The sequence below is a fragment of the Gymnodraco acuticeps genome, unplaced genomic scaffold, assembly GCF_902827175.1.
Source record: "Gymnodraco acuticeps unplaced genomic scaffold, fGymAcu1.1, whole genome shotgun sequence".
NCBI classification, from domain to species: Eukaryota; Metazoa; Chordata; class Actinopteri; order Perciformes; family Bathydraconidae; genus Gymnodraco; species Gymnodraco acuticeps.
The window spans coordinates 186,665-213,657 of NW_022992037.1; the positions used below are offsets into that span (position 1 = coordinate 186,665).

At 41.8% G+C, this 26,993-nt stretch overlaps 3 protein-coding genes across 5 annotated transcripts in view; 2 read left to right on the plus strand and 1 right to left on the minus strand.

The window, feature by feature from the left end:
• Positions 1–5,731, minus strand: part of LOC117536700 (ceramide transfer protein-like) — a 25,727-nt gene extending 19,996 nt beyond the window's left edge. For 2 of the 3 annotated variants that reach the window (XM_034201673.1, XM_034201674.1), the window contains exons 1-3: positions 5,115–5,731; positions 4,361–4,495; positions 1,333–1,449 (exon numbers count right to left, since the gene is read on the minus strand). In XM_034201673.1, coding sequence (XP_034057564.1) covers positions 1,333–1,449; positions 4,361–4,495; positions 5,115–5,204 — 342 coding nt within the window. In that variant the 5' untranslated portion in view covers positions 5,205–5,731. The remainder of the gene's footprint in view (positions 1–1,332; positions 1,450–4,360; positions 4,496–5,114) is intronic. The other variant, XM_034201672.1, reaches the window with a different exon arrangement.
• Positions 5,732–7,325: 1,594 nt separating this feature from the next.
• polk (polymerase (DNA directed) kappa) lies at positions 7,326–15,266 on the plus strand. The gene is made up of 16 exons (XM_034201703.1): positions 7,326–7,411; positions 7,673–7,818; positions 7,974–8,117; positions 8,742–8,861; positions 9,001–9,153; positions 9,623–9,754; positions 9,892–10,042; positions 10,221–10,436; positions 10,782–10,906; positions 11,134–11,300; positions 11,381–11,413; positions 11,525–11,621; positions 12,377–12,548; positions 12,684–13,634; positions 14,568–14,616; positions 14,716–15,266. The coding sequence occupies exons 3-16, from the start codon at positions 7,989–7,991 to the stop codon at positions 14,792–14,794; spliced, it is 2,574 nt and encodes an 857-aa protein (XP_034057594.1). The 5' UTR covers positions 7,326–7,411; positions 7,673–7,818; positions 7,974–7,988; the 3' UTR covers positions 14,795–15,266.
• A 439-nt stretch (positions 15,267–15,705) lies between these two features.
• ankdd1b (ankyrin repeat and death domain containing 1B) lies at positions 15,706–26,993 on the plus strand. Its single transcript, XM_034201705.1, has 15 exons — positions 15,706–16,202; positions 16,544–16,644; positions 16,753–16,851; positions 16,955–17,053; positions 18,365–18,469; positions 18,579–18,680; positions 18,813–18,911; positions 19,375–19,473; positions 19,931–20,029; positions 20,208–20,306; positions 20,392–20,490; positions 20,711–20,806; positions 21,185–21,386; positions 26,660–26,791; positions 26,874–26,993. Exons 1-15 carry the CDS (start codon positions 16,028–16,030, stop codon positions 26,924–26,926), a joined length of 1,659 nt encoding a protein of 552 aa, XP_034057596.1. The 5' UTR covers positions 15,706–16,027; the 3' UTR covers positions 26,927–26,993.

The following is a 26,993-nucleotide window of genomic DNA, read 5'->3' on the forward strand; positions in this document are numbered from 1 at the left end:
CTCTCTCTCTCTCTCTCTCTCTCTCTCTCTCTCTCTCTCTCTCTCTCTCTTCTGCACTGAGCCAGTTGCTCAAACAGACAAGCCTGTTTACAGTTGTCGGCGAAATGCCGCTCCTCTGTCTTCATAACAGTCAAAGCATGAGACTGAAGTTCCCACTGTGGGTCAAAATAATGCGCTTGTGATGTGCAGTCGACACGTGGATGCGATCCAAATGATCTCACGCAGTCCCTCGTCCTCCACAATGTTAATTGTCCTGCAAGCTGTAGCCACGCCACCCATTTAGCTATCGCTGTTGAAAGCTTGCTGCTCGTAGACACCGTGTCCAGGCGTCTCCCCGGCAAACTTTCAAGCATGGTCTGCCGGCAAGCGAGCGGCAGGAGCGGGGCTGTCAGCATCAGCTGTGTGCTTGGCTTGCTGTTTAAAACACCTTTTTTTTGTATCCATATCTCTCCCTAGAATCTGCCACCATCCAACTAACAACAACAACGTCAAGCCTTTGGGCTCTGAAACTACGGGGTGGGCCGAGGACAAATACACATGCGTCAATCGCACGTTAAAATAATTAGTGGCGTTAAAAAAAAATTGCGTTAACTTGACAGCCCTAAAACATTTGTTTTGTTTGTTGAAGCAAAGTGGACATTTGTTTAAATCCCTACAACAGCATTAATCTATCATGCATCTCAAATCAAAACTACCATAACAACTGTTACGTGCTCCCCTCCTGTTTGTCTCTCTGTCTCCCTGCTGCACAGACACACCTGGTCCGCCCCTGGCTCCGCCTCCCCCAGGTGTCCTAATTACGTTCAGCTGGGGACTTGAAAAGCAGAAGCTGGAGGAGAAGAGTTCTCTTCCCTAATCTCAACGCCGGAGGAGGTTGTCCGTGGTCTTCCTCCTTCTTCTGCTTCAGGATCTGTAGATTCCTAGAGTTTGTGTCTTATGTACTCTGGAGGAACAGGTAGTTTAGGTTTTTCGCGGCTTTGTTTCCTCCCGCAGGTTTCTGGGTAGCGGAGGGAAGCTCTGGGTCCTACGGCCCGTGGTGTGGCTGGCCCAGGCCCCCTTTGTCCTTTTGTTTGTTTCCTGTCCTCCAGTGCATTGTTCATTTGCCGGTTGGCCATGTAAGTACGGATGTATCAATAAATGAACACCGTTAAATGCTGTGTTGTTTTCTATGTTGCGGTTCTCCCCAACGAGTCTCTACCATTAAGTAGAGGGCAGGTCGTAACAACAACTCTATCACAAGACGGACTGAATGACATACAAACCAGGGTGTAAAGAAAAGCCAGAGATACGCTCAAGAAACTCTATGGAGAAAGAAGAACCTGCTCCACTCACCTTGTGCAGCTCTATGGACTCGATCCACTGCAGTCTGTGCTCGGGATCCTCAGCCCGGAGGTACCACACACTGTCGTTCACGCTCATGTCAAAACGACACTCGTCAAACTCATGAGGCTGCAAAGAGAGAGGAGAGGGCTCTTAAATAGTTATTATTAAATCATCACATCAATGCAAACAATATCTTTTAATATTGTAAATCCTGCACGTGCCTTTGCACATTTCTGCTCTACCTCTTTTTAAATCTACACAGCTCTCCACTTTGAATGTAGTATTTGTCATATTTTACTGTACTCACTTTCTCACATTTTTTTACCTGGATTCTTCTTTCTGTGTCTTTGTATGCACCATTTATTCCAAAGCAAATTCCTCGTATGTGTGAACATACTTGGCAATACAACCGAGTCTGATTAGGCAGAGCACATGTGTCATGTGACCAACACCAGATACCTGTGTTTGAATAAAAACTCAAAGTATCATTTCCCTGTAGTTCAATCAAATCAATCAGAGCAGAAATCCCACTTTGTGTGTGTGTACGACAATGACTGAGTGCGACGAGACATTCTGGACACACATGGATTCCATCACAGAAAGCCCCTGCCTCCGAATAAACAGGCATATTAATGAGAAACTGATATCTCATGCCGGCAGATGCAACCCTAAACGACCGCAGCAGAGCAGAGCAGGAAAACAGATATTCCTTTCAGCACGTCCTCCCCCTGAACCTGGGTCATCATAACTTTTCCATCCCACTATTAGGGCCAAATCTTTCAACTATTTCCCTCCCCCGTTCTACAATGCACCCCACCCTGCCTTCGGCACCCAAAACACGTGAACTAAAGAATTCCCGTTTCCTATGAGATTGGAATGTGACCGCTGCACTCAACTGAGGAGAGATCTGTTCTGCAAAGGTTCCTTGTGATACATTAGACAAAGTTCACTTGAATCATTCCCTTTTTCCTCTCCTTGGTAGGAGCCTGACTACAGCTGCTCTGTCAGCTGACAAGAACCTCATGTCGCCCAAAATGTAATTAGATTTGCTGAATGATGCTCATGTGCTGGTTTATTTGCTTCTACCGACAACTCTGAACGGGGCTTGGATAACTTTGTCTTTAACACTAATATTACATTTCACAAGTTGCGTGTCTGGGATGTTGACAGGGGTGTGTGGTTTTCTCTGACCTTTTGATGCTTTCTATTACTGTCCACGTAGTTTTCTAAGTTTCTCTATAAGGATGGGCAAGCAATGGTAAGCCCAAGTGCATCCAGCCGTGATGCCATTACTGGTCAGAGAAATCCAGTTTATCTTACTGCGCTGTATCAGACACGGCCCATAAACCTCTGCTTTACAGCCCGGTTTATACCTCTCTCATTGCGCCTGGGACAATCTCTTTACCATTGCGTAGGCACTACTGAATATCCTTGCTGCACTGGCTCTTTTCTGCATTGCATCTTCAGTGTTGGGAAAGAGAAGGTTATCAGTCGAACCCTTCTAACCTTTTCCCAGGAGAGAAACCTAAGCTTTTTCTCACATGAACTGCCTTTACACTAGTGTGTGTGCAAACATGTTTGAAATGTAATCCAAACAAAATGTAACACTATACATCCATCCATCCATCCATCCATCTTCTCCCGCTTATCCGTGGTCGGGTCGCGGGGGTAGCAGTTCCAGCAGAGAGCCCCAAACTTTCTTTTCCCTGGCGACATCAACCAGCTCTGACTGGGGGATCCCAAGGCGCTCCCAGGCCAGCGAAGAGATATAATCCCTCCACCTGGTCCTAGGTCTACCCCTTGGTCTCTTCCCAGCTGGACGTGCCTGGAACACCTCCCTAGGGAGGCTCCCAGGTGGTATATATATATATATATTTGTTTATATGAGTTTGTCTGTACAAACATATATAACTGGAAGGAAAACACCAATGAACTGACAAGAGCTTGAACTGGTTTGAGCTTCTTGGCTGACAATAGGAATTTAGATTTGATTTTCACTGACATTTCCAGCATATTTTGCTTCCCGATGAAGACAATCTGGCGTGTCTGTGCGCACACACACACACACACTGCGTGTAACAGACTGATATTAGGCTAGAAGAGAGGCAGAGGCTTGTTCCTGCATTCCTGAGTCCTCATACCACCGTCTCCGTAGACAGCACAGGCTTTATACCGGAGGAAAGGAGAGGCAGTGAGAAGTGACTGTGTGGGTCATACTACTCCAATAATAAATGAGCATGTGTAATCAAACTGTGTACACTCTTGGTTAGCCTACTATAACACAATTACAAAGCACACACATGCCTCGTTGAGCTCCATTCAGGTCTGCACAAACACAGGAATTGGTATTTTGCACCCACTTACTGGAAAAGGAAACTAACTGTAAATGTTCAAGTTGTAGTTTTAATCCTGTTTTGAGTCGTATAATCCTGTTGCAGAGAAAAACTATTTGTTTGGCCTCTGTACACGGTGGCGGTATGCTCAGAGAGCCCAGTGAATATTTAACCACGGTGTGGTATTTAAACTTATCTCACCAACACAGGGGCCTCATTGGGAGAATACAGGTCTGATCTGTGCAGTCGTCAAAGCTTACATTTTAACCCATAAATAACATCAATTTCAAGTAGTTTGTGCCAAAACTGCCATGGAGGAAGTGTGTGTGTTCTGAAATGACTGTTTGAGCAGGAATACATCTCTTGGGTAAAATACAGGTCTCTACCCTATCTTTGTAATCTTAAAAACAGCCTCATTACTTGTTAATGTTTACCCTTTCTATCTTTCAGGAGCGTTGATTTAAGGAATTAAAGTTCAACTCTAATGCCAATGACAGGGAGCGTGAGGGTCAAACAATGAGACCTGCGGGATAGGTAACCCTACTCCGAAAGCACTGGAGCAGAAAATCAGGCCTTTCATGGTTGCCCTGGTTATGAGCTCTTATTCCCTGGAAAGTCGGACAGGCGCTAAGATCATTCTGCTTTCTGTTGTTGCAGAGACAGCAGCAGTGTTGTTCCTTTCTCATACCGAGGTACATACTTACTGCGATAAAAGCCTTGCTGAGGCACAGAGACCCCCTGCAGCCGTACTCCCGCTCGTCCTCTGACTTGTAGTAGCTCAGGGTGTTGTTCTTCAACACAACCCATCGGTCCTGCCATCCGTGTATGTAATTTGTCCACTGTAAAACACACAAGAGACACGACACAAACAGTTGAACCAACAGTCAACACATCCTCTATGCAGGATTCTAGAGACGGGAGAAGTACTCAGATCTTGTGAGTCAAAGTAAAAGTACCAGAGTGTAGGAATACTCTTTTACAAATAAAAGTCCTGTATTAAAAATGTCACTCAAGTAAAAGTACAAAAGTATAAGCATCAAAACATACTTAAAGTACCAACGTTTTAAGTACTTATTATGCAGATTGGCCCATTTCAGAATAATATATGATGTGTTTTGATTATAGTTATTGATGCATTAATGTGTTATCAAAGCGGGGGAAAGTGCAGCTAGCTTTAATGACTTTGTATATTGCAGGGTAGCTTGTGAATTTAACTCACAGTAATCACATCATTAATCCAAATGTGTAAAGTAACTAAATATATGTAGTGGAGTAAAAGTACACTTTTTACTTCTGAATTGTAGTGGGGTAGAAGTACAACGTAGCAACACATTTGACTACTCAAGTAAAGTACAAGTCTCTCAAAATTGTATTTTAGTACAGTACTTGAGTAAATCTACTTAGTTACTTAACACCACTGCAGCTGAATTATACGATATAACATTTAAAGTGGTTCACCTTGCTTAAAACACCTCCGACGTCCACATGCTGGGCGGCCTCCGGGTCCACATCCTCATCCGAACCGGACGATGAACTCTTTTCGGACATTTAAATCCAAGTTTGAAGGAAATCTGATGTATATCGAGAGAACCGCGTAGCTGCTGGATGAGATCAAACTCGCTACAACCAAAAACCTGTTTCTCTAACGAAGTAGTCTTAATTAAGCATTAACCGAGTGTATTAAACATTATCTTAAAAGCGTCATGTATCTTTATCGGTTTACAGACTTAGACTCAGTTTAGTCTCCAGCTTCTCTGCAGGTGACAGCTGACTCTCAACTTCTCCGTTTTGCGGGCTTTGTTTTGAAACTGATGTCAAATACTAAACAGACTAGCTAGTTAGCGTTAGCTGTCAAACGACGTTAACTTAACTAGCCACTTGTGACTCGTTAGCTATTTTAGCTGCGGTGGGTAATCTGCTGCAAAGAGTGATCGATGAAGAAGGCCTTCGTGTTCACGCTGTGTCTTAAACTTCAGGCTACAAATGACCGTGTGTGTCGCTGCTGTAGTTCCGCAGTTTGGTTAGCAGTAGCGGAGGAGGTTGTCTTCATTCAGGTCGGGGGGAGGAGCTGCAGCCACGCTTTACTGTGTACTGAAGAGAGCGGGGTGTTGAACCATGAACACAACGGCATGATCACCGGAAGTCGCACACACTCCCCTTCAAGATAAAACTCTAACATGTTGCCAAGCCAAGTTTTCTCATATAGCACCTTTTAACCAAGTGGTGTAAAGTAACCAAGTCAATTAAGTAAGCACTAAGTCAAATGTTGAGGTCCTTGTACTTCACTTCATATTGTACTGCTTTGCACTTCTACTCCACTACAATTCAAAGGTTAATCATTTACTTTTACTCCATTACATTCATTTAGTTACTTTGCAGATTTTGAGTGTGAACAAGTATATCTGGAATAACGTTCACAAGCTACAATGCACTATACAAAGTTATTACACATAATATATTATTATTCTGAAATGGGCCATTCTGTATAATGAGTACTTTTACTTTTTGTATTTTAAGTATATTTAGATGCCAATACTTTTGTACTTGTACTTGAGTAACTTGATTGAGTTGATTGCAGGACTTATACTTGTAAGTTATAACAGAGTATTTCTACACTCTGGTACTCCTACTTTTATTTAAGTACAATATCTGAGTACTTCTCCCACCTCTGCTTTTATCACAAGGCCATTCAAAGTGTTTTACAAAAATAATATTAAACATTAATAATAATAATATAATAATAATAACAATAAGCTTTATTGGTACCACTTTACAATAAGACTATACCCTTATAAAGGATTCATAAAGGGTTTATAATTCGGTTATGAATTAGGTCGTAAACACTTTATTAATCATAAGAACCATTTATAAACTATAGTTCTAACATAGTTTTCATACATCAACACAGGCTCACTATTTGGCAAGATGACTAAACCTTATATTGGCTACTTAGTGAGAATCAAGTCAGTGAACAACAGATACCAAGGATGCTGGCTGATGAAGAACACGTAGTAAGCTAGGTAGCCAATATAAGGCTTAGCAGTACAGATAAATGTGGGCTCACTATTTGGCTAGTAACCGGTCACAGTTGCCCTGTTTATCTCATGTCTTGTAAAAGCTTATTAATGATTTATTAAGTGTTCACACAACCTAATTAATAAATGAATTACAAACTATTCGTAAACCCTTTATAAGGGTAGTCTTATTGTAAAGTGGTACTGCTTTATTTGTATAGCACTTTGTATAATAATTGCAGTCCAAAGTGCTTCACAGTAGAGAATTGACATCTCATAAATGTGTCAAAGGAAATTCATAGTTAGAGTTAAATAGAGCAAGAATACAAAACATGTTGTACTTATCATATTGTTGCATGTACAATAGACTTCTCACACACACAATGTTGCACAAATAAAGCCCTATAAAAGTAAAACATCGAGGAATGTATTCAAGCAAAACAATACTTTATGATCAGTGCATTATGACACATTTAGCCACATTGATCTATTTTCTGTGATGCAAGTTATAGATTTTTATTTTGACAATCCTTAAACTATACATTATTGTTATTGGTGTAGTAGTGTTTTATCTTCTGATGACACCTTTCTAGTATTCGGTGTACTTTGGACACAATGAAAACGCCCAGTCTAAGGTTCATGAGGCTATGTCATGCCATAAACTCTAAAAGGAAACGTTCAGATGTAAATCCTAAGATAATTATAAATGTCATTACCTGCAGCTTTCAAGAAACTCCTGATGTAAGTGGCATGTTTTATTTAAAAAAGACCTTTATGAAATAAATGTAATGTTCTAATAAAAATGTTATGTTGTCTATCTATAGTTTATTTAAGCGTATTTTATAGCTTTTGTTTCATGTATGTTTCAAATTGTGGGTTTCTGGGATTAATATTTCAAAAATTACCTATAGACAATGTTACACGTAGTCTTTGAAAGGGGTAAAAGGTGATCTCGTAAAGCTCAAAAGTGCTCTAGTGAGGATCTCTTTTATTTTTTAAAAGGATAAGCCCCGCCCTTTCCGGCGATGACGCATGTACGCGGAAGTGCCGCCAAAAGCGTCAAGTCAGTTTTCAAAACACACAGGGATGAAAGTTGAACAGCTGATTAAATATAATTCAGTGTGACTGATACTCTTCACAGGTGAAAGGTACGTTTATGAATATGTGTTTGTTATCTGATAATGTTTTATAAGGCATACATGTAATGAGATACATTCGACATCCTTCAGGGTTATCCACTCACTTTGGAACAGAGTTGTTAGTGATTACACTGCTGAAAATAAACACTTGTTTCCTTACAAAGGATCCATTCTTCAGGATGGAGAAGGGGGTTGCATCCTCTAAAGGAGAGGGCTTCCTCTCCAGGATGGCCCTCAATGACAACAAGGCTGGTATGGAGGGTCTTGACAGGGACAGGATCAACAAGATCATAATGGAGTCGTCAAAGGTAAACACTTACAACTCAGTTAGACTTGTTCTGCTGTATATACATACATATAATCAGGGTTGGGAGGGTTACTTTAGAAATGTAACCAGTTACAATTACTAGTTACCTGTAAACAAATGTAATCAGTAACCTAATCTTAGTATCAAAAGTCATGTAATCTGATTACTTTCCCTTACTTTTGGATTACCTTAATATCAAATATTACAACAAACATAATATGCTATTTTTAGTGTTTGACTAACATTGATTACCTGCTTGTAGTCCCAAGTTATTAGAAATGTAACAGTAATTTGATGACCTCTTTTTATATGTATCTTAAAGGGAATACATGTACCTTTTTTTGGTATCCTGATAACGTAATCCTGTTACATGTAATCTGTTACTCCCTAAACCTGCATATAATGTTCTATACATTTAAAACAAAGATAAATGATTTGTTAGAAAGGACAAAGCTCTTTAGTGAGCTGTGAATCATATTAAATATAGGTACAGTTGTACTGCCTGTGTCCAGCCGTGTATGAAAGCTCCATATCTCTAGTTTAGTGACACACAGTCCTAAAAATAAATGTGCTATTATAGTTTTTTCATTATAGCTGTGTTACAGAATCTGTCGTTTCTCTGCAGGGGTCTAGATTTTATGAGAACGAGTTGAAGAGAGAGCAGCAGGTGAACCAGCGCATTGAGAAAATGATGCTACAAAAAGCACAGATCACAGAGCAACAGTTAAATAAAGGACAGGCTCAGGTAAGAAATGTTATGGATGTATCTGGCATTTGGTCACTCAAATACGAATAACCAGACAAACTTAAAGAACTGTTAATGACAAAGCTACATAATAAATATCACACCACTTAAGTGTTTTACATCAAAGCTATCTTTATAGGTTGAACAGATGGTTGCAGAGCTAGAGAGAAGTCGTGATCTCAGCCGTCTGATTGTACATGTGGATATGGATGCTTTCTACGCTGCTGTGGAGACGAGGGACTGTCCTGAGCTGAAGGACAAGCCCATGGCTGTAGGATCCATGAGCATGCTGGTGGGTCAGAATATGTTCTCGCAAAATGTATACGATTATAATGGTTATTCATTAGATGATTGAATTAAAAAGTGGACGCTATGCCCTGATAACACAGGGTAGAAATACAAGAAAAGTATGTATTACATCACTGGTACAACTTTCTGTTATCCCTTTATTAGTTCAGTAGCGGGGAAAAAGTCACATAGCAGATAAAAGGAAAGCAATAAAAAAGTAGCTAACATGTTCAATACAGAGAAACAAAGCACACATTAGTAATAACCAAAGTAAAAAGAAATGGTTTAAGCCCTTTAGCCCTTTTTCCCAAACAACAGGAATAAAAGTCCTATTGTATATATTACTATAACATCACTGCACTCCGCATACTGTTATACTATGAATAGTGAATTTAAAGCAAGGCTAATGTTTTATGAATGACTCCAAGACAAATGTAAAGTGTTATATTCAGATCTCATCTTCTCTCTTTCAGTCAACATCGAACTACCATGCCAGGAAGTTCGGGGTCCGAGCCGCCATGCCTGGCTTCATTGCAAAGAAACTCTGCCCCAACTTAATTATTGTTCCAACCAACTTTGACAAATACAGAGCTGTGAGTGAAGAGGTGAGAGTGATGATTAATCATACACGCACAAAGAGATAACTGCTTCTAGAAGTTGCACGATAACACATTTTGTGCAGTCATTTTGTGGCTTCCTGCTTAAACAAACAGGTGCTCATGAATGTGTGTCTCTCTGTTAGATCCGTGAGATTTTTGCAGACTATGACCCTCAGTTCCAGCCGATGAGCCTGGATGAAGCCTATCTGGATTTCACAGAGCACCTGGAGCGGAGGCAGAGCTGGCCTGAATCCTCACGAACACATTGCTTCCGCACCAGCAGCACCACTAAAGGCAGGACTTAATTATGTAGCAATGTAGAATGATTACATGGTGTGGTGTGTTGTTTTTATGCATCTACAACATTATTCAAATTGACTCTAGACCTGAGAATATGGCAGAAAATAAGTCTGTTTCATGATCAAGTTTCATTCATCTGATTATTGTATGAAGTATTTTCTTTTCCCTATAGGTGAAGATCAGATGGATGTTTCCCTGGAGCCAGAGCAGAGGGACTTCTCTCCGGTCCTGTTTGAGGACAGCCCGAGCTCCTCGCCCTGCTCGCCGGGCTCTGAAGCTGACGGTGCTTCTGGTGGTGCGTTTGAGGTGTTTGGGACATCTGTTGAGGAAGCTGTGAGAGAGATGCGCTTCAGAATTGAGCAGAAGACCACGCTGACCGCCAGTGCAGGTGAGTTTAAAACCACTGACCTGATTTAAGAAAACACTTCTGTGTCAGCAGAGTGTCTTTCTGTTGCTACCATTTTTGATTTATCGCACGTACTAAATGCAAGTTAGCTGTTTACAACTTCTGTCAACTTTTGTTTTTCCCCTACTTTCTGAATAAAAACGAAATAAAAAAAAACAGTATGATTTTAGAACAACAAGAAACTCTACTTATAATAAGTACAATTCATTTTTTGCAATAACATCTATCCTGCACATTTTGTTCAGAATTATTATCAAAATGATGTGCATGTTTTACCAGCTGTTCATTTACACATTCAATAGTCAATTATGCTATTCACTCTTCTAGGAATTGCTCCAAACACGATGATTGCCAAGGTGTGCAGTGACAAGAACAAGCCAAACGGCCAATACAGACTCCCCTCCACCAGAGAGGCAGTCATGGACTTCATCCAGCGCCTCCCAGTTCGCAAAGTACGGTACACATTGCTCAAACTAAAACATAAACACAGAGCTTTGTGGTTGTAGTTTGTTAATCATTTTGGAAAAACACGTCAGTAAGTAATCATCATGTGTTTCTGTTTTATAAAAGGCAGACAGATGACGAGTAAAGTGATAAAGGATGTGCTGCAAGTAGCGAAACACTGGTGTAAAGAAAATGTTGTAATGATGGTAACACATTTGTTTGTGCTTCCTTTCAGGTTTCTGGCATAGGAAAGGTGAGCGAGAAGATGCTGAACGCTCTGGGCGTCAGCAGCTGTTCTCATCTGGGCCAGCAGATGGCGTTGCTGTCGATGTTGTTCTCGGAGACGGCCTGGCATCATCTATTGGAGGTTTCCCTGGGTCTGGGCTCCACACATATACAGAGGTACTTTACTGTCTGTGAAACAAAACACAAAAGGGGGGTCCAGTTCAGAGGAGATAATACCTGTCTTTGCTTTTATACAGGCAAGAAGAAAGAAAAAGCATGAGCACAGAAAGGTAGGGTTTTATTGAAGCATACATAAAAACAGACATTTTAAAGTGTCCATTCTCTAAACTCTTCCTCATTTCCTCTCTGTTTCATTATTTTCTCACACGTCTTATTTACAGGACATTTAAGGAACTGAGTAGAGTCGAGGAGCAGTTTTCTTTATGCAAAGAGCTCTGTGAAGACTTAGCAGGAGACATGAAGAAAGAAGGTCTTAAGGTGGTGGACAGGGTTGCTTTCTTTATTTTGGAACATGAACAAACCTCTGTATTTATCTTATGAATTAGTAAGCTGTGTTGAACACACATTTGTCTACTTCTCTTAGGTTGTATCAACCACACACAGAGCTATACTGCATGATCATAGCTTTTCTTTTAAAACTGCTGACATGTTGCTTTTCACCTGTTTTGATTGTCTCAGACTGAGCAAAGAGAAGTAGAACAAAGCAAGCATATTTGAACAGAAATGGACATCACAAAAATGGATTGAGATAAAAGGATTGTTTTTGGTTAAAAAAAAAAGAAAGTAAAACAGCGTGTTATATTTGTCCTCCCTGGAATCAACCCCAACAGAATCTCATGCAATTACCTCAACCTGTTCACTCCTGTTCAAATCGATAGAGACAGGACTGCATGGCTTGGCACGACCATCACCCCCCTGCTGGGGCCCCGATGTGGCCTTGATAGCTGCAGGAAATGGAGGGCCATTAAGGAGACAGCGGGGGCTACTATCAGCCTTGGAAATGTCTCCCTGGGAGATGATCACATTACTATGAAAGCGCTTTTTGCTGCGTTACTCACAAAGTGCATTCTGACAAATCAATGACAGATTATAAGGATTTCCATTTCGTCTTTTTATGACACTTACACACAGTATCATCGATTATGCTTTTAATTAAGAGGTTGCTAGACGGCACACAGAAACAACCTTTACTGTTTCCCCTAAATTAACATTTGTTTTTTATTTCCCTGAAGGGTAAAACAGTCACACTGAAGCTGAAGAATGTCAACTTTGAGGTGAAATCCCGTGCCCTCACTCTGTCGTACGGTGTGTCTACAGTGGATGAGATCTTTGCTGCTGCTAAGGACCTCCTGAAAACAGAAATCGACAATGAGGGACCCCAGCCGCTCCGCTTGAGGCTCATGGGTAATTAGATGTATTACTTGAATGTCAATTAATACCATAATAGATGTAAATGATCCATGACACACTGCATGTGGAAATAATAACACAGCTGTTATTTTGACGTTTTCTCCCGATAATTAGTTTTTGTACTCGTAGGTGTGAGAATCTCCGCCTTTGTCAGTTCGGATGATAAGATGCCGCTGCAGAGGAGCATCATTGGCTTTCTTCAGCAAGGCAAGGCAGACTCTTCCCAAGGAATGCATCAAAAGCTTGAAAAAGAGCATCTCATAACTCACTCCTCCCAAACTGTGCCGCCTGATTCTCTTTCCTCGGCGCAGAAGTGCCAGAGACAAGAGGGAGTTACCTGGGGGAGGGGCTTAGAGAACGGTGAGGAACCCAAACAGTCTTTCTTCCAAAGGGCTCAGGCCAAGAGACTACGACTCCAGGAAGAAAATGCAAGTACTCAAGAGGAAGGACATGGGGGAAATGCTTCTGTGATTACTTCCATAGGCACTGATGCTGAAGAGGGTGTAGGATCATCAACAAAAGCACACAACAGTCCCTGTACAGCCTCAGATCTCCAGGAGAAAGACCCGGTCCCTCTCGTAGAGGCTTCCACATCAGGCTGTGGCCTTACGGTGTCCGAGAGCCTCACCTGTCCCGTGTGTTTCGAGCAAGTGGTGACCACGGATTTGAATGTTTTCAACAAACATATAGACCAGTGTCTCAGCGGTGCCTCCAGAAAGCCAAACCACTATACCATTTCGGACACAGAGTCAGAGTTGGACCTAGAGGGTGACCACAAGGAATGTGAAGTGATGCAGTCGAACAGAGATGATCTTCAGGAACACAGCTTGGATTCTCTTCAAACGGTGTTGTTGATCAGTGATGACAACGAAACGCTGACCTCAGGACAGCCTCAGTCATGTGACGATAACGGCCCCATCCTCATCTGCCCAGTGTGTCAGCTGACTCAGGATAGTGATGACCTCACTGTCTTTAACCGCCACGTTGACCTCTGCCTGAACCAGGAGGTCCTACACGAGCTTCGGGGGCACACATCATCTCCCATAAATCCACCCTCAGCTATAAATAGCAAGGCCATAGGTGAGTGTGTGTATTAAATGAGGTTGTTCCACACTACCACACTAAAGAGGAACCACATACTGTGCAAATAATCTGTCATCATTAACCATTTTTAAGTTGATATGGCAGCTAACATCCAGCATAACAGCATGTATTTTAGTTTGGAGTATGATGACTCACTCTCTTTTAGCTCCACTCGGTTTTAGGTTGTGCACAGTGGGATTTTAGAGATTTTCTGAAAACAGCTGCTGACTGCAGCCGTGAACACATCACGAGTGTCGATGGTGAACCAAATATCTATTTTCTTTTAAGCTCCGTTAAGCCAAAGGGTGCTGCAAATTCTGGTGATCAATTTCTATAGAGAGAGAGAGAGAGAATATTTTCAAATAGTTTTCTCATTTTTATTTCTGAAATTGTCTCCATGAAAATGATTAATTAAAGCCATTTTATTATTTCAGTGTATCCTGCATGGAGTGTATCTATTTCTTCTGATGACAGATAGATCCTGTTAGCAGCGACTATGAGTCAAAGTCAGCTTTATTGTCAAAATTACTACGTGTGTTATACATCCAGAAATCTCGAGATACCGTAAAATGTGGCTGTGATGCATCTTTGGAGCTAACAAAAGGAATGTCTGTTTGGCAGGGTGTCATTGGCCTGTGACCTTGTTATTTACTGACAGTGACACGGTGTGACACGATTGTATCGATTCCTACAGAGAAAAGACATCTCATTTCAGCCCATGGGGCTTCCTTTGCTCTGGTCTTGGAAATGGCTAAATCACTTTCTCCCCTGTTCATTCCCTACAATGAACTGCACCCCGGTTTCCTCTTAAACAGGCCTGCCTCAGAAATTGCTCTCTTTATATCTCTGAAGAGGTGCCTAGTGGGCCTCCACTGGATGTCATCTTTTTGATAGAGAAGAGTTTTTTTTTTAATGCGTTTCTCTTCGCAGACCGAGCCCGTCTCCTGTCAACACAAGCAAGTAAAGGCAAAACCAAAAGGTGAGACTACATTGTTGCTGTAGAAAATATTGAGTCTCTTCATATTCCATGTACTTGAGGTAAAGTAGTAACTATGGATGTTTTCTAAATTACATTTAGACGAGACTCGCCGTCTTCCCCTCCTTCTAAAAAGGCTAAAGGACTCGGCCCTCACACCATCGACAAGTTCTTCAGGTGATGCATGGTGTCCACGTTTTCTTCAGGAAATGAGAAGCCTGTTCCACAGGGAAGGTTTTCATTGAACACAAAGCCATATTCAATGTTTAAAAAGATAACTGTAAATCTATGGGATAATGATAAATGAAGCTAAGCATTTGCCTTATTTGCTTTTTATAAGCCATAACTAGACAAGAATGTAAAGATGACAAGAGACAAATGTTGTTTTAAGTCTTGAACATTAATAGAAATATATATGCACAATTCATTGTCTATTCTTGTTACCACTGAAGATACGTGTAATGTTTTTGCAAAGTGGATCATGAAGGTATTTATTACATGCTATGGGGACAGTGTTAGTTTTTAATTTATATTCAGAAAATGATCTTATTCATATATTTTCATTTCCAATTGTATTTATTTCGTTTTCCAATGATCATACATTGATCATACATGTTTAAAAATGAAAATAAGAGAATCCTTCTATCATGTTTATTGAAATAAACTACTCTTCTGATGAAATGTCACTTTGGCTGATGTCATTTTTGTACATTTAATTACCACACGCTCAACATTAATATGACTTACCAAATAAGGGTTGGCCTACTGAAGAAAGGCCCCAAATGAGGCTGTTTTAAGTTGTATCAAAGTGTATAACTTAAGTGTTATTTAAGTCCTGAATCGAATAAGAGAAACTCACACTCCGGGTCCTCAGAGGCCGGCAGCAGCAGCAGAATGTGTTGCCTCAGGTTGTGTGAATATGACACATCGTTCTGCAGTGCATGTGAAGCTATAGTCAAACTTCCCTTGGCAAACAAGTTAAACTGCTATTAAAGCCTTATGTTAATCTTTTGTAAACAGTGCACTGTGTTCTCAGAACTTAAAGTTAAAAACACTTTGTATAACATATATAACTCAAGGTAAGAAGCCGTAGTCATGCCATATTCTAGCCATATTCCAGTCATGTTAGACAGGTGGAGTGTGACTGTTAAACATGTTCTGTTACTATTAGCATTCACTTAAGGGTGTGAGTAAAGTAAACAGGGACCAGCCCTCCAACTTTAAGGAGTACACTTCCACTTCAAGACTCGCTGTGGACTATTTCAAGACGGGAACGGCACGAAACTGGGTCAAATAGGATTTTTCTCATCTTCTGTAGGCTCTTTTTTTGCCTTCAGTTCAAATATTGGACTGTTTATTACATTACACCAAGCCCACCTTGGTCCCACATAGAGGTATTTTAAAAAGCTTCACAATGGATAGAAGAGCTTTGACTTTGAAGGCGATGATCCAGAAGCATCACCTTAAGACGGAACATTTGGACCCTCGAAAGTGGATGACACAGGAGACAGTCGACGCGTTTGCTGACTTCATACTGAACAAGCACTCTGACAGAGAGACAGACAACAGCTTTGACAACCAGGAGATGTGTGAGTATGTGCAACACAACTAGAACAAGGTGGAAAATAAATAAATGTAATGTGGTCTTACAGAATAATGTACTCTTGTTCAGGACTGAGCCCTCAAGTTTATATTGTTTGAGCTGGAGTTAATTCTTAGCTAATCATTGTGGTGGAAGGACTGTATGCCCCATTTCTTTACAAGAAAACACATATTTACACAAGGCTGAAGCTATGGCATTCTCTACCACAACACATGAAACAGATACTCGCTACCTTGCTGTTATTGTAAGCTCCTCACACATCATTTGGCCCGGTACATGCAGTTCTGTATAAAACAATATATGTAAAATGCCATATGTGTTGTGCAGTGCTTGATGCAGAGAAGCAGTTTATGGAAGCTGCCAAGAGAAATGACGTGGAGACCATGAAGACTCTAGCAAGAGGGCTGAACGCCAATGCGAGGAATGTGGTGGGTAATGAGACAAACAGTCTATGTGCATCTCAGTATCACACAAACAGACTGAAAGGCTGGTCTTTTGTAAAAGCTTTTGTAAAACACTGATGAAGTTGTTTGCAGGATAATAGGACGGCACTTCACTATGCAGTAGCTGGCAAAAACAAGGAGGCTGTGCAGCTTCTTCTGCAACGGAGAGTCAAGGTGGACCAAAAGGACAAGGTGGGAGGAAATACCTGCTTCTGAAAATGTAGGTTGCTAACAATAGCTCATGTAGTATTTTGAAGATATCACAACTTACCATTTTATATTCTGCATCTTATAGTACGGAGTGGCACCCATTCATCTGGCTGCCTGGTTTGGCAGTTTGGAGATCTTGGAGTTATTAGTGAAGGCTGGGGCCGAGCAGAAAGTTGAGAACGAGGTAACAAAATCCAGACTTTTGTTTTACGGTTGATCAGTTACCAGGGGCGTTGCCCGGACCTGAAAACATTCGGGGCTTAGCCCACAGTGGCGGCGGCCGCGGCGCTACAGTGGAATTTTCAACTGCAACACTCCCCACACGCACATACACAGTACACCCGCGACTGTCACAATGAAGGCTCGATAATCAGCTATAATCAGCATATAGGCAGGGCAGGGGAAAAGTGCTATTTTTTACGAGTGGGGGGGCAGACCTCACCTCCTCTAGGGGGGTCCGGGGGCATGCTCCCCCGGGAAGATTTTTTTTAAAATATTGAAGTTAAAGCATCAATCTGGTGCACTTTGAGAGCAACATTAAGAGATCTATGGATACATCTCTCAACACCCATATGAAATAGAACTGGAAACAGATTTACTATTTCTTTATGGATATTTTACAAATCACTCCCCTTTTAAACTCTATTCTTGTTTTACTGCCATATAGTATTTCATACCTGTTTTTCATTTATTCTCTTATTTTTTTTATAACTATAATGATCATATGAACGTGTGCCGCGGAAATAATCTTTTGAATAATTTGTGACCAAACCGTTTGAGACCCACTGAGATAACTTAGACTAAAGTTAACTATCTAAACCCTCAGAGAGTCCTTTAGCTCACCTGAGTCCCTCAGTCTGAGAGGAGAGGACTCTCCTCCAGCTTGTCGTGGAACAAACAGCTCCTTATGTCCGTTAGTGCAGCGAGCTAACCAGATGCTAACAACACGGTCCCTGCTGGCACCGGTCTCTCTCTCCCTCTCTCTCTCTATCACACTTAAATGCGCTATCGCCACACACACACAGAGCCGAGCTTGAATTACACAAGCACACGTTTATTTCCATGCAACTCTCTGATTGGTCTGGTGTCTTGCCTCTGTTGCATTCACTGAACACGGGAAATTACAGTCCTGCCGTCCTCTCTTGTGTCATGATGAGGTTCACGTAAAGCACGGTTAATGTATTATATTATTGAGGGAGAATTGTCCGGGGCCACAGAAAAAACATTCGGGGCTAAAGCCCCAAATGCCCAGGCCAGGCGACGCCACTGTCAGTTACCAACAGAAATGAACATGCACAAATTTGGCATTTTTTGCAACATTTATAAAACGAAATAAAGAGTCAATTCAATTGTATTATGTTTGATTTTGAACCTAACATTTGTATGCCTGTTTCATTATTATCATGAACCCAGAGGCTCTTGTTACTTCTGTTATATCATTGTGTTGGTTGCAGCACTGCTTCATAAAAACACTGACTTAATTGTTCCACCTCAGGAAGGACTGAACATCATGCACTGTGCTGCTATCAATAACCAAACTGAAATCATAGAGTATATAATGAATGACCTGCAGATGAAAGAACTGGACAAAGAAGACCAGGTATCTACTTCACTCATTTTCATAAATCAACTTAATAATTCACTGTCTGAGTGATATCAAAGGTCTTGCAGTACATGTGGTTGTTTGTACCTCAATTATTGTATTTCAGTCAGGTCACCGGGCATTTGCATTGGCAGCAGCGCATGGGTGTGTTGAAATGTTGGACATGCTGATTGTGCCATATGACATGGGAACCATGAAGCCCAACAAGGTGTGTGTTGACTTGTTTATCTGTTGTTGGTTATTTATGCCAACACGTGTCTGAGTGCACATTTGTGTGTCACCCCTGCGATGAAGCTCAGCCCTCTTTGATGCCAGGTGTTTCCCTCCCTCCCTTCTGCAGCGCGGAGACACGCCCCTGCACTTAGCTGCCAGGAACGGCCACCTGGCCGCCGTCCAATCGCTGCTGCAGAGCTTTGATACTCGGGATGAAGTCAATATGGTAGACAATCAGTGTAAACGTCCTCTCTATCACAGTTTGGTTTGTGACAGTGTGTGCTCACTGGCTTATCCACGGCTGGACAGTGGCTCCATTTAGGATTAATTAAGATGTATCAAACATGTACAGACTACTATAATATAAGAAAGGCAAACTGTGTTAGGGCTTTAACTCCAGCTCTGTTTGGTACACTTACTGAATTGAAATGACAGTCGTTACCTGTCAACGAATACTTTTTAAATAGCAGACTAGCAGAAAGCAATATTTTTAATATAAATGGTCTAATACCTGTTCAGTGTACAAATGCCAATGGAATTCTGATTTCTAGTTGGTCTGAAACGTTTGTTTAAGTGTTGTGATAATAATCATTTAAAAATTGTTTTCCACCTGAGAATAATTTTCTGATTCTGTTATGGTTATTGCACCACTCCTATAAACATTTGTATTCATGGATTGCATGTGGCAGGAAGGTGAGACAGCTCTGTACCAGGCTGCAGAACACGGTGAGGAAGAGTGTGCTCTGCTCCTATTGGAGGCTGGCTGCGACCCCAACATCCTCACAAAGGTACAAAGAGCCACTATACTGACAATAAATACACTTACCCTTCAGATTTGGTAATGTACGTACATATCTATATGCAACCCAACCTATGGTCCCTACCGTCAATTTGTGTTTATCCTGTGTTTATGATCCATACTAAATTAACCTTGGCATTGTATATATATTTTGGATTTGCACCTTATTTTTAGCTTAGATATTTACGCTTTTCTCACTTTGCATTGCAAATGCTGCTAAGCAATTTCACTTGGCAAAAATACTAACTTAAACATTAGGTTTAAGTCTAACTCAAATATTAACTTAACATTTAAGCGACTGTGGGGTCGTAAAGACTGGATACAGCGCTATATACAGTCCATTGACCAAATCACTGACCTGATGGTGCCCTGCGGTCAATAATGGATTGCTCTCGAATGATTATATTTTGTAGGTAGGCATACAGCTAAACTTCTCTCTCTTTCAGGCCAATTGCAGTGCTCTCCATCCAGTTTCGGAAAAAGGAGACACATCTGTTGTCCAGCTCCTCTTAGATTACAAAGCCCATACAGACTTCCAGAATCAGGTGAGCTAACACAAGCTATGTGGCAGCAGTACACTCTCTCTTGAGTTTTTGGTAACACAGATCACACACACGCTGTGCAGCTGACATTCTGCCTGGATGCACCAGTATAGTTTTACATATTTTTCTCTTACGCTAACATTTCATTTTTTGGGCTCATGTTGGATATTTTTGCTCTCAGAACCTAGAGGCTCCTCTCCACCTGGCAGTGAAGAACAGTCACATCCCTGTCATCCATTGTCTACTAAAGTCTGGTTGCAACGTCAATGTTACTGATAAGGTATGATCTTTTTAGTAACAGTAAATAAGATGTCAGTCATATATGAAAATAAACAAATATGTGCTGCATTGTCCTGTCCTATCAGAGGTCCCAGACTGCCATGCATCTCGCTGCAGAGCTGGCCAGAACAGAAGTGGTGGAAATGCTTCTTAAATCAGGGCTGGATCCGACACTCAGGGACAGGGTAAGACTTCTCACAAACAGACTTTCTAAAGCTAACATAGTTAAGTTACCATTTATGTTACTCTTGTATATGTGCACACTTTTGTCTTAATCTTGGCCAAAATCGTATGGTTGAGCCATCCAAAAGGCACACAAAAATATAATTCAAAGCAAAACAGCATGCATCCTTCATTGAAACTGTAAGTGTATTCATCTTGTTGTACATGTTGGATTGGGAGTAGCAGAACAAGACGGCCCTGGGTGTGGCAGCCAGAGCAGACGAGGTGATAATCGTTGACATGATCATCAAAGCAGAAAGATACTACGCCTGGAGGAAGGTGAAATCATACAAAAATGCATACATTTTACGGTTTTCATGTGTGCCATTATCCATTCGTGAGGCCTTGAAATCAATGATTACATTCATCACAAATGATTGATTTCCTAACGTCAAATTCTAGATTGGTTGAATCCCCTCTAATACTATTAAAGTATCCACAGTGACAAATGACTCACAATCCAGAAGCATTTGAAAGCAAATGTACCATCAATTTAATTAAGGTCACGTCTGATTCCTTCCTCTTCTTGATTTAAAAAGTGTTTGACTCTGGCATTCATATAGCTAATTGTGTGTGTCTTTCCAATAATCTCTTTCCATGACCTATGCGCTCTCTGGCCTTTATCAATCTGCTGTCATAATTTAATTTCTCTTTCAGGCCAACCCAGAACTTAATGAGAGCATTCACAGCGAGTATCCGCTAAGGTTTAAACTCGACCACCGCTTTGAGACCAAGCAGCTCCGCTCAATGGCCTGGCGCCTGGCGTATGAGCTCCTGAAACCTGGAGACTGGAAAAGACTCGCTGAAAACTGGGGCTTCACTAAAGAGCAAGTGTCGGCCATCGAGGAGCAGTGGACAGGTGCCATAACTCACACCAACTGGACACATTTTGCTGTTGACTGTGCATTCTCTGAACTAGTATAACTTATGGCACATTTCCACTGCAGCGGGGTAGCCCCGTTTAAGCGTCCCTAAGCGTCCTCGCTCAGGCCTCGGGCTGCCTCGCTGGCCGTCCGAGGCCATGGCGCATTTTCATTACAGTTTAGGACCTGGGGTAGCAACGCAGTGTAGGCGGGGCGATCTGTGCAGAGACATCCTGGAATACTTTCACATTTCGAGTTGTTCCGTCGAGCTCCCGCTGGATTTTATCATCCCCAATTAGATGTAGGAACGTCGTCACCTCCTCGGTCGACCACGGTGTGACGTTGCCATTTTTGTAGCTCCTCCGTTTACAAAAATGCTGTGTATAAAAATGCTGCAAGCTTGCTTCTAGATATATATGCGATGCTAGGGATGATCTCGCGCGCGATCTTGTGACGATTCTCTCTGACCAATCAGCAGTCGAGAGTGTTGACGTCACTAGTTCAGCCCTGGCCTGGCCTGATAGAACCACGATTTTATGGGGCCGGAAAAAGAGGGAAAAGGTACCCGCTAGCCGGTGCTACGCTATATGGAAAGGCCACCAAAAACTGGCCTGGCCGCTTGAGGACGCTTAAGGACGCTTAAGGACGCTTAAACGGGGCTACCCGCTGCAGTGAAAATGCACCAATATAGTTTGTTTAAAGGTCCCATGTCATGCTTTTCCGGTTATTACCCGTTCCCTTGTGTGTTATGAAGGTTTTTATGCATGTAAACGGTGTGCAGAGTCAAAACCCTCAAAGTACACCCTGTTGCGAGTAAAACTCTAACACAGAAAATACCTCCCCAAAACGCCTCGTTGGAGATATGTCATTGTCCATTGTTTACTTCCTGGGTAACGTGACGTAGGAATGGCCAGTAGCCACGCCCAGAGCTATGACGCGTTGCGGTCATGCGGTACCCGGAACCAAAGGGACCAATCCGTGGAGCCGTTACGTTAATCCCCCGCTGATTGGTCCAAATTGACCAATTCACGGACTTCCTCACACACTAACACACTCAGGGCCCTTCTTACTTCTCTTATTTTTCATTTCCTCGCTCCTCTGTCTCACCGGAAGTTGATTTGTCTGCGCCATCTTGAGTAGCGTCCCAATGGCCTTATTTTTGCCGGAGGAGCGAGGAGCGATAATCGAGGAACCACCAGACCATCCTTCGATGAAATCCTCAGACACTCGTCCCGCCCTCTTACTGTGTATCGCTCACTGATTGGACGATGCAGTGCATGCACTGATCTGATGCTTCTTGACATGAGAGCAGTTTCCCAGCGGAGTGAAGAAAATAAATGAACCTCACGGGACTCACTCCTCAGTTTATACCGTGTTTTGTTTCAATTAATGTTTCATTTAGTTACAAATATGTGATATATCTGAACAACAAAGTGGTCAAAAATCATTTTATTCATTTTTTGGAAACATTTTCATGATCGCTTTTTTCGTTTTACATTTTCATTTATTGTCATTTCCATTCAGTCAGTCATTAAGTGCTATTTAAAATGTTAATTTGCTACATAACCACACAAACAAACAAAGTGTGCAATCCAATGAATGTTAATCTAACTGGGTTTTGATAGATAACATATCTCTTTTTCTTCTCTCAATTATTTGATTTCTATTGTACACTCTAATCAATATTAATCCAACTAATGTTTGTTTATACATTTTAAGAATGGCGTTTATCTTTTTTGAGAATTAGTTCTTATTTTATTTTATTTATTTGGGTCTACAACAGATGATACAAATGTTTGTGTCAGTAAATGTGTACTAACAGAGGCGGGGGTGTGTGTGGAAATAACGGGGACAGAGCTGGCTGCTGTCAGACGATCAGCTGTGCAGCGTCATCACAAACGGACGTCGCTTCATGTGACGCTTCGGAGGAAAGGACGTCCCATTGCTCTTAAAACTAATTTCCCTGCTTCTCGTGGTTTCCTTGGGCCCTTCTCACTTCGGTTAAATGGATTCCTTGCGTACCTCACTTGCGTCGTTTCCCTGCGACTAGTCCCTCCCACCAGGGAAGCATGGAGAGATGCAAGGAAACCACGAGAAGCAGGGAAATTAGTTTTAAGAGCAATGGGACGTCCTTTCCTCCGGAGCGTCACATGAAGCGACGTCCGTTTGTGATAACGCTGCACAGCTGATCGTCTGACAGCAGCCAGCTCTGTCCCCGTTGTTTCCACACACACTCCCGCCTCTGTTAGTACACATTTACCGACACAAACATTTGTATCATCTGTTGTAGACCCCAATAAATAAAATAAAATAGGAACTAATTCTCAAAAAATATAAACGCCATTCTTAAAATTTATAAACGAACAATAGTTTGATTAATATTGATTAGAGTGTTTGTTTGGATATGTAGCAAATTAACATTTTAAATAGCACTTAATGACTGACTGAATGGAAATGACAATAAATGAAAATGTAAAACGAAAAAAGCGATCATGAAAATGTTTCCAAAAACTGAATAAAATGATTTTGGACCACTTTGTTGTTCAGATATATCACATATTTGTAACTAAATGATACATGAATTGAAACAAAACACGGTATAAACTGAGGAGTGACTCCCGTGAGGTTCATGTATTTTCTTCACTCTGCTCTCATGTCAAGAAGCATCAGATCAGTGCATGCACTGCCTCGTCCAATCAGTGAGCGATACACAGTAAGGGGCTGGGCGAGTGTCTGAGGATTTCATCGGAGGATGGTCTGATGGTTCCTCGGTTATCGCTCCTCTATTATCGCTCCTCGATCCTCGGTCCTCCGGTACCAGATATGTTCGGGCTACCAGATATGTTCGGGTGTATTTCCGTCGCATCCGTCCTCCGTCATATTCGTCATATTTTACGGCAACTCAAGAGGGCCATCACGGTCAAATTCCGAACATTTAAACATAGCCGACACTTCATTCTTTACTTTGTCCGTTATTATATGTAGAAGATTATACTTTTTCTCCGTCATGTTGTTTCCTGAGCAACAACTTCAAACAGGCATAGCCTACACTTCATTCTTTACTTTGTCCGTTATTATATGTAGAAGATATTAATTTTGTCTCCGTCATGTTGTTTCCATAGCAACAACTTCAAACAATAACAACTAACCGCTAGCCGCAAAGCTAGCATCACAGCCACTGCTCCGTTTTCAGAGACTTTGCACACGTTTTTCACAAACATGTTCACACGCTAGGAGTACTTCCATTCGCTTCGTCTTGATCTGTAGATGTGATTTGATGTGTCGTGTGTCCCCCAACTCCTCTCCAAAGTTCAGATATTTAATAAAATACTCATGGGAGTTTCCTGAATGTTCATGCCAAAAGCCAAGCACTAGGCCCTGGGTAAATTAAGAGGCTGATCTCGGGCACTTTTGTCCACTTTCCCTGGTGGTAGAAACTCAAGCCAGACATCCCTGGAATCGTCTCAGAGAGTAGATGATCAGTGGGGCCTTGTTTTTACTGAATGATGTGTTTTTTTTATGGGGAATTCAAATATGAGCTTATTTTTAGGATTTTCGGAGACTTTGCACACGTTTTCACAAACATTTTCACGCTAGGAGTATGGGAGTACTTCCATTCGCTTCGTCTTGATCTGTAGATGTGATTTGATGTGTCGTGTGTCTCCCAACTGCTCTCCAAAGTTCAGATACTATATAAAAATACTAAAAGGTAAATAAAACATTAAACATAATGACAAAATAACAACCTGAAAGATATGTATTCTATCTACACATTTCGTAATTATCTAATCTAGTGGCCTTATAAAAGTGTTGGCTAAAGTAATGCAGAATATATATATCTTTGAATTGTAAATAATTAGAAACATTATTTATGTGCACAAGTACATGGGACCCCACCATAGCACCCCACACATAACAAGCTGTCCCGAGTTCCTCCGGCTGCAGTTCCGCAGACGGCCGGTGTGTGGCAGCAGAGCGCTGGGAGCAGAGGGAGGTGAGTATATGACGGATGACGGATGCGACGGAAATACACCCGAACATATCTGGTAGCCCGAACATATCTGGTACTGACACCGGCAAAAATAAGGCCATTGGGACGCTACTCAAGATGGCGCAGACAAATCAACTTCCGGTGAGACCGAGGAGCGAGGAAATGAAAAATAAGAGAAGTGAGAAGGGCCCCTTGCGTCTCTCCATGCTTCCCTGGTGGGAGGGACTAGTAGCAGGGAAACGACGCAAGTGAGGGACGCAAGGAATCCATTTAACCGAAGTGAGAAGGGCCCCCGCCCCGGTGCAGGCAGCTCTGCTGATTTCTCCTCCCTGGCTGCAGGCTGATAACAGACAGTTGGGATCGCGGCGAAATCCTCTGTGCAGACCCATTCTCACAGCGTTTATTAACCTTTTTCTTACTCAATATCAAGCCACACTTATTGTTTTTACTTCGGCTGTGATTTTGTGTGTGCTCAGGATGAGTTTGGCTGTGTTTCGCTGTCGCTAAACAAGGAAACCACACCTCCACGGAGCTCAGCGCGATTCAACGTCCCGAGCCAGGGAGGGTGGGGGCTGGATTGGAGCTACAACGAGCCGTTAAAGGCAGAGAGTGAAATTCAGTGAATACACGTAGTTTACAGAGATGCTGTATGAGAAACCAATCTGATTTTGGAAAATTGCACAATATAAATCTATTCTAGTAGACCTCAACAATGGAATTATGATCAGTGGAAATGGCCATGACATGGGACCTTGTGTCATGCGTCATGTGTCCCCTCTCTCTGTGTAAAGACATTCTGAAAGTTTCAGGAAGAGATTCTCTCTTTTTGTCCTGATCCATTTATATAAAAACCTGTCTGAAAATGAGCTGATCAGATTTTGGCCACATTATAATGTCATAGCGATTTTTTGGCTTGTGTAACCATTTAGCCAATCACCAACCAAGGTAATCCCCCCACCACCACCTTATCACCTGCATCTCCTCCTAGAGCACCATTGTGTTCTTTTTAACCAAATATCTCTCAGAGGTGCGTGGGGAGTGGCTCCTTATTTTCATCTAAAAGTAACAGAGAATCAGCACTTTTGAAACAGGGCTGAAACATAGGGGATTATGGGATGCTACAATGCATGATCTGTTTGGTATTTCAAGCCAAACATTCAGAGACATGTTTTGTATATATCGGAGACCTATAATATATCGATGAAAAACAGTATAATAGGGGACCTTTAAATTCAAAGTTGTTTTCCTGGCTCTACAGTGTTGTGTGTTTGTCCACAGGTCAGCACAGCTATAAAGAGCATGGGAACAGGATGCTGCTGATCTGGCTCCACGGGGAGGAGTTGGCTGAGAGGAGCCCTGCGAAAGAGCTCTACCAGGGCCTAACCCTCACTGGGAACAGGAAAGCTGCAGGTACATTCAGTTTACTGCAAAATCTCGGTCCCGGGGATTTGTGCTAAAAATTGTATTAAGAAAATGTTAATTTGTCTTACAGATAGGATTCGGATGGAGGCAGAGAGTTCCAGCAAGAGCTGCAGCATTTCATAAGAATGAGCTCTGCAACATATGGACTGACATCAACGTCGTCTTAATAAAGTTTTCAATGATACAAGAA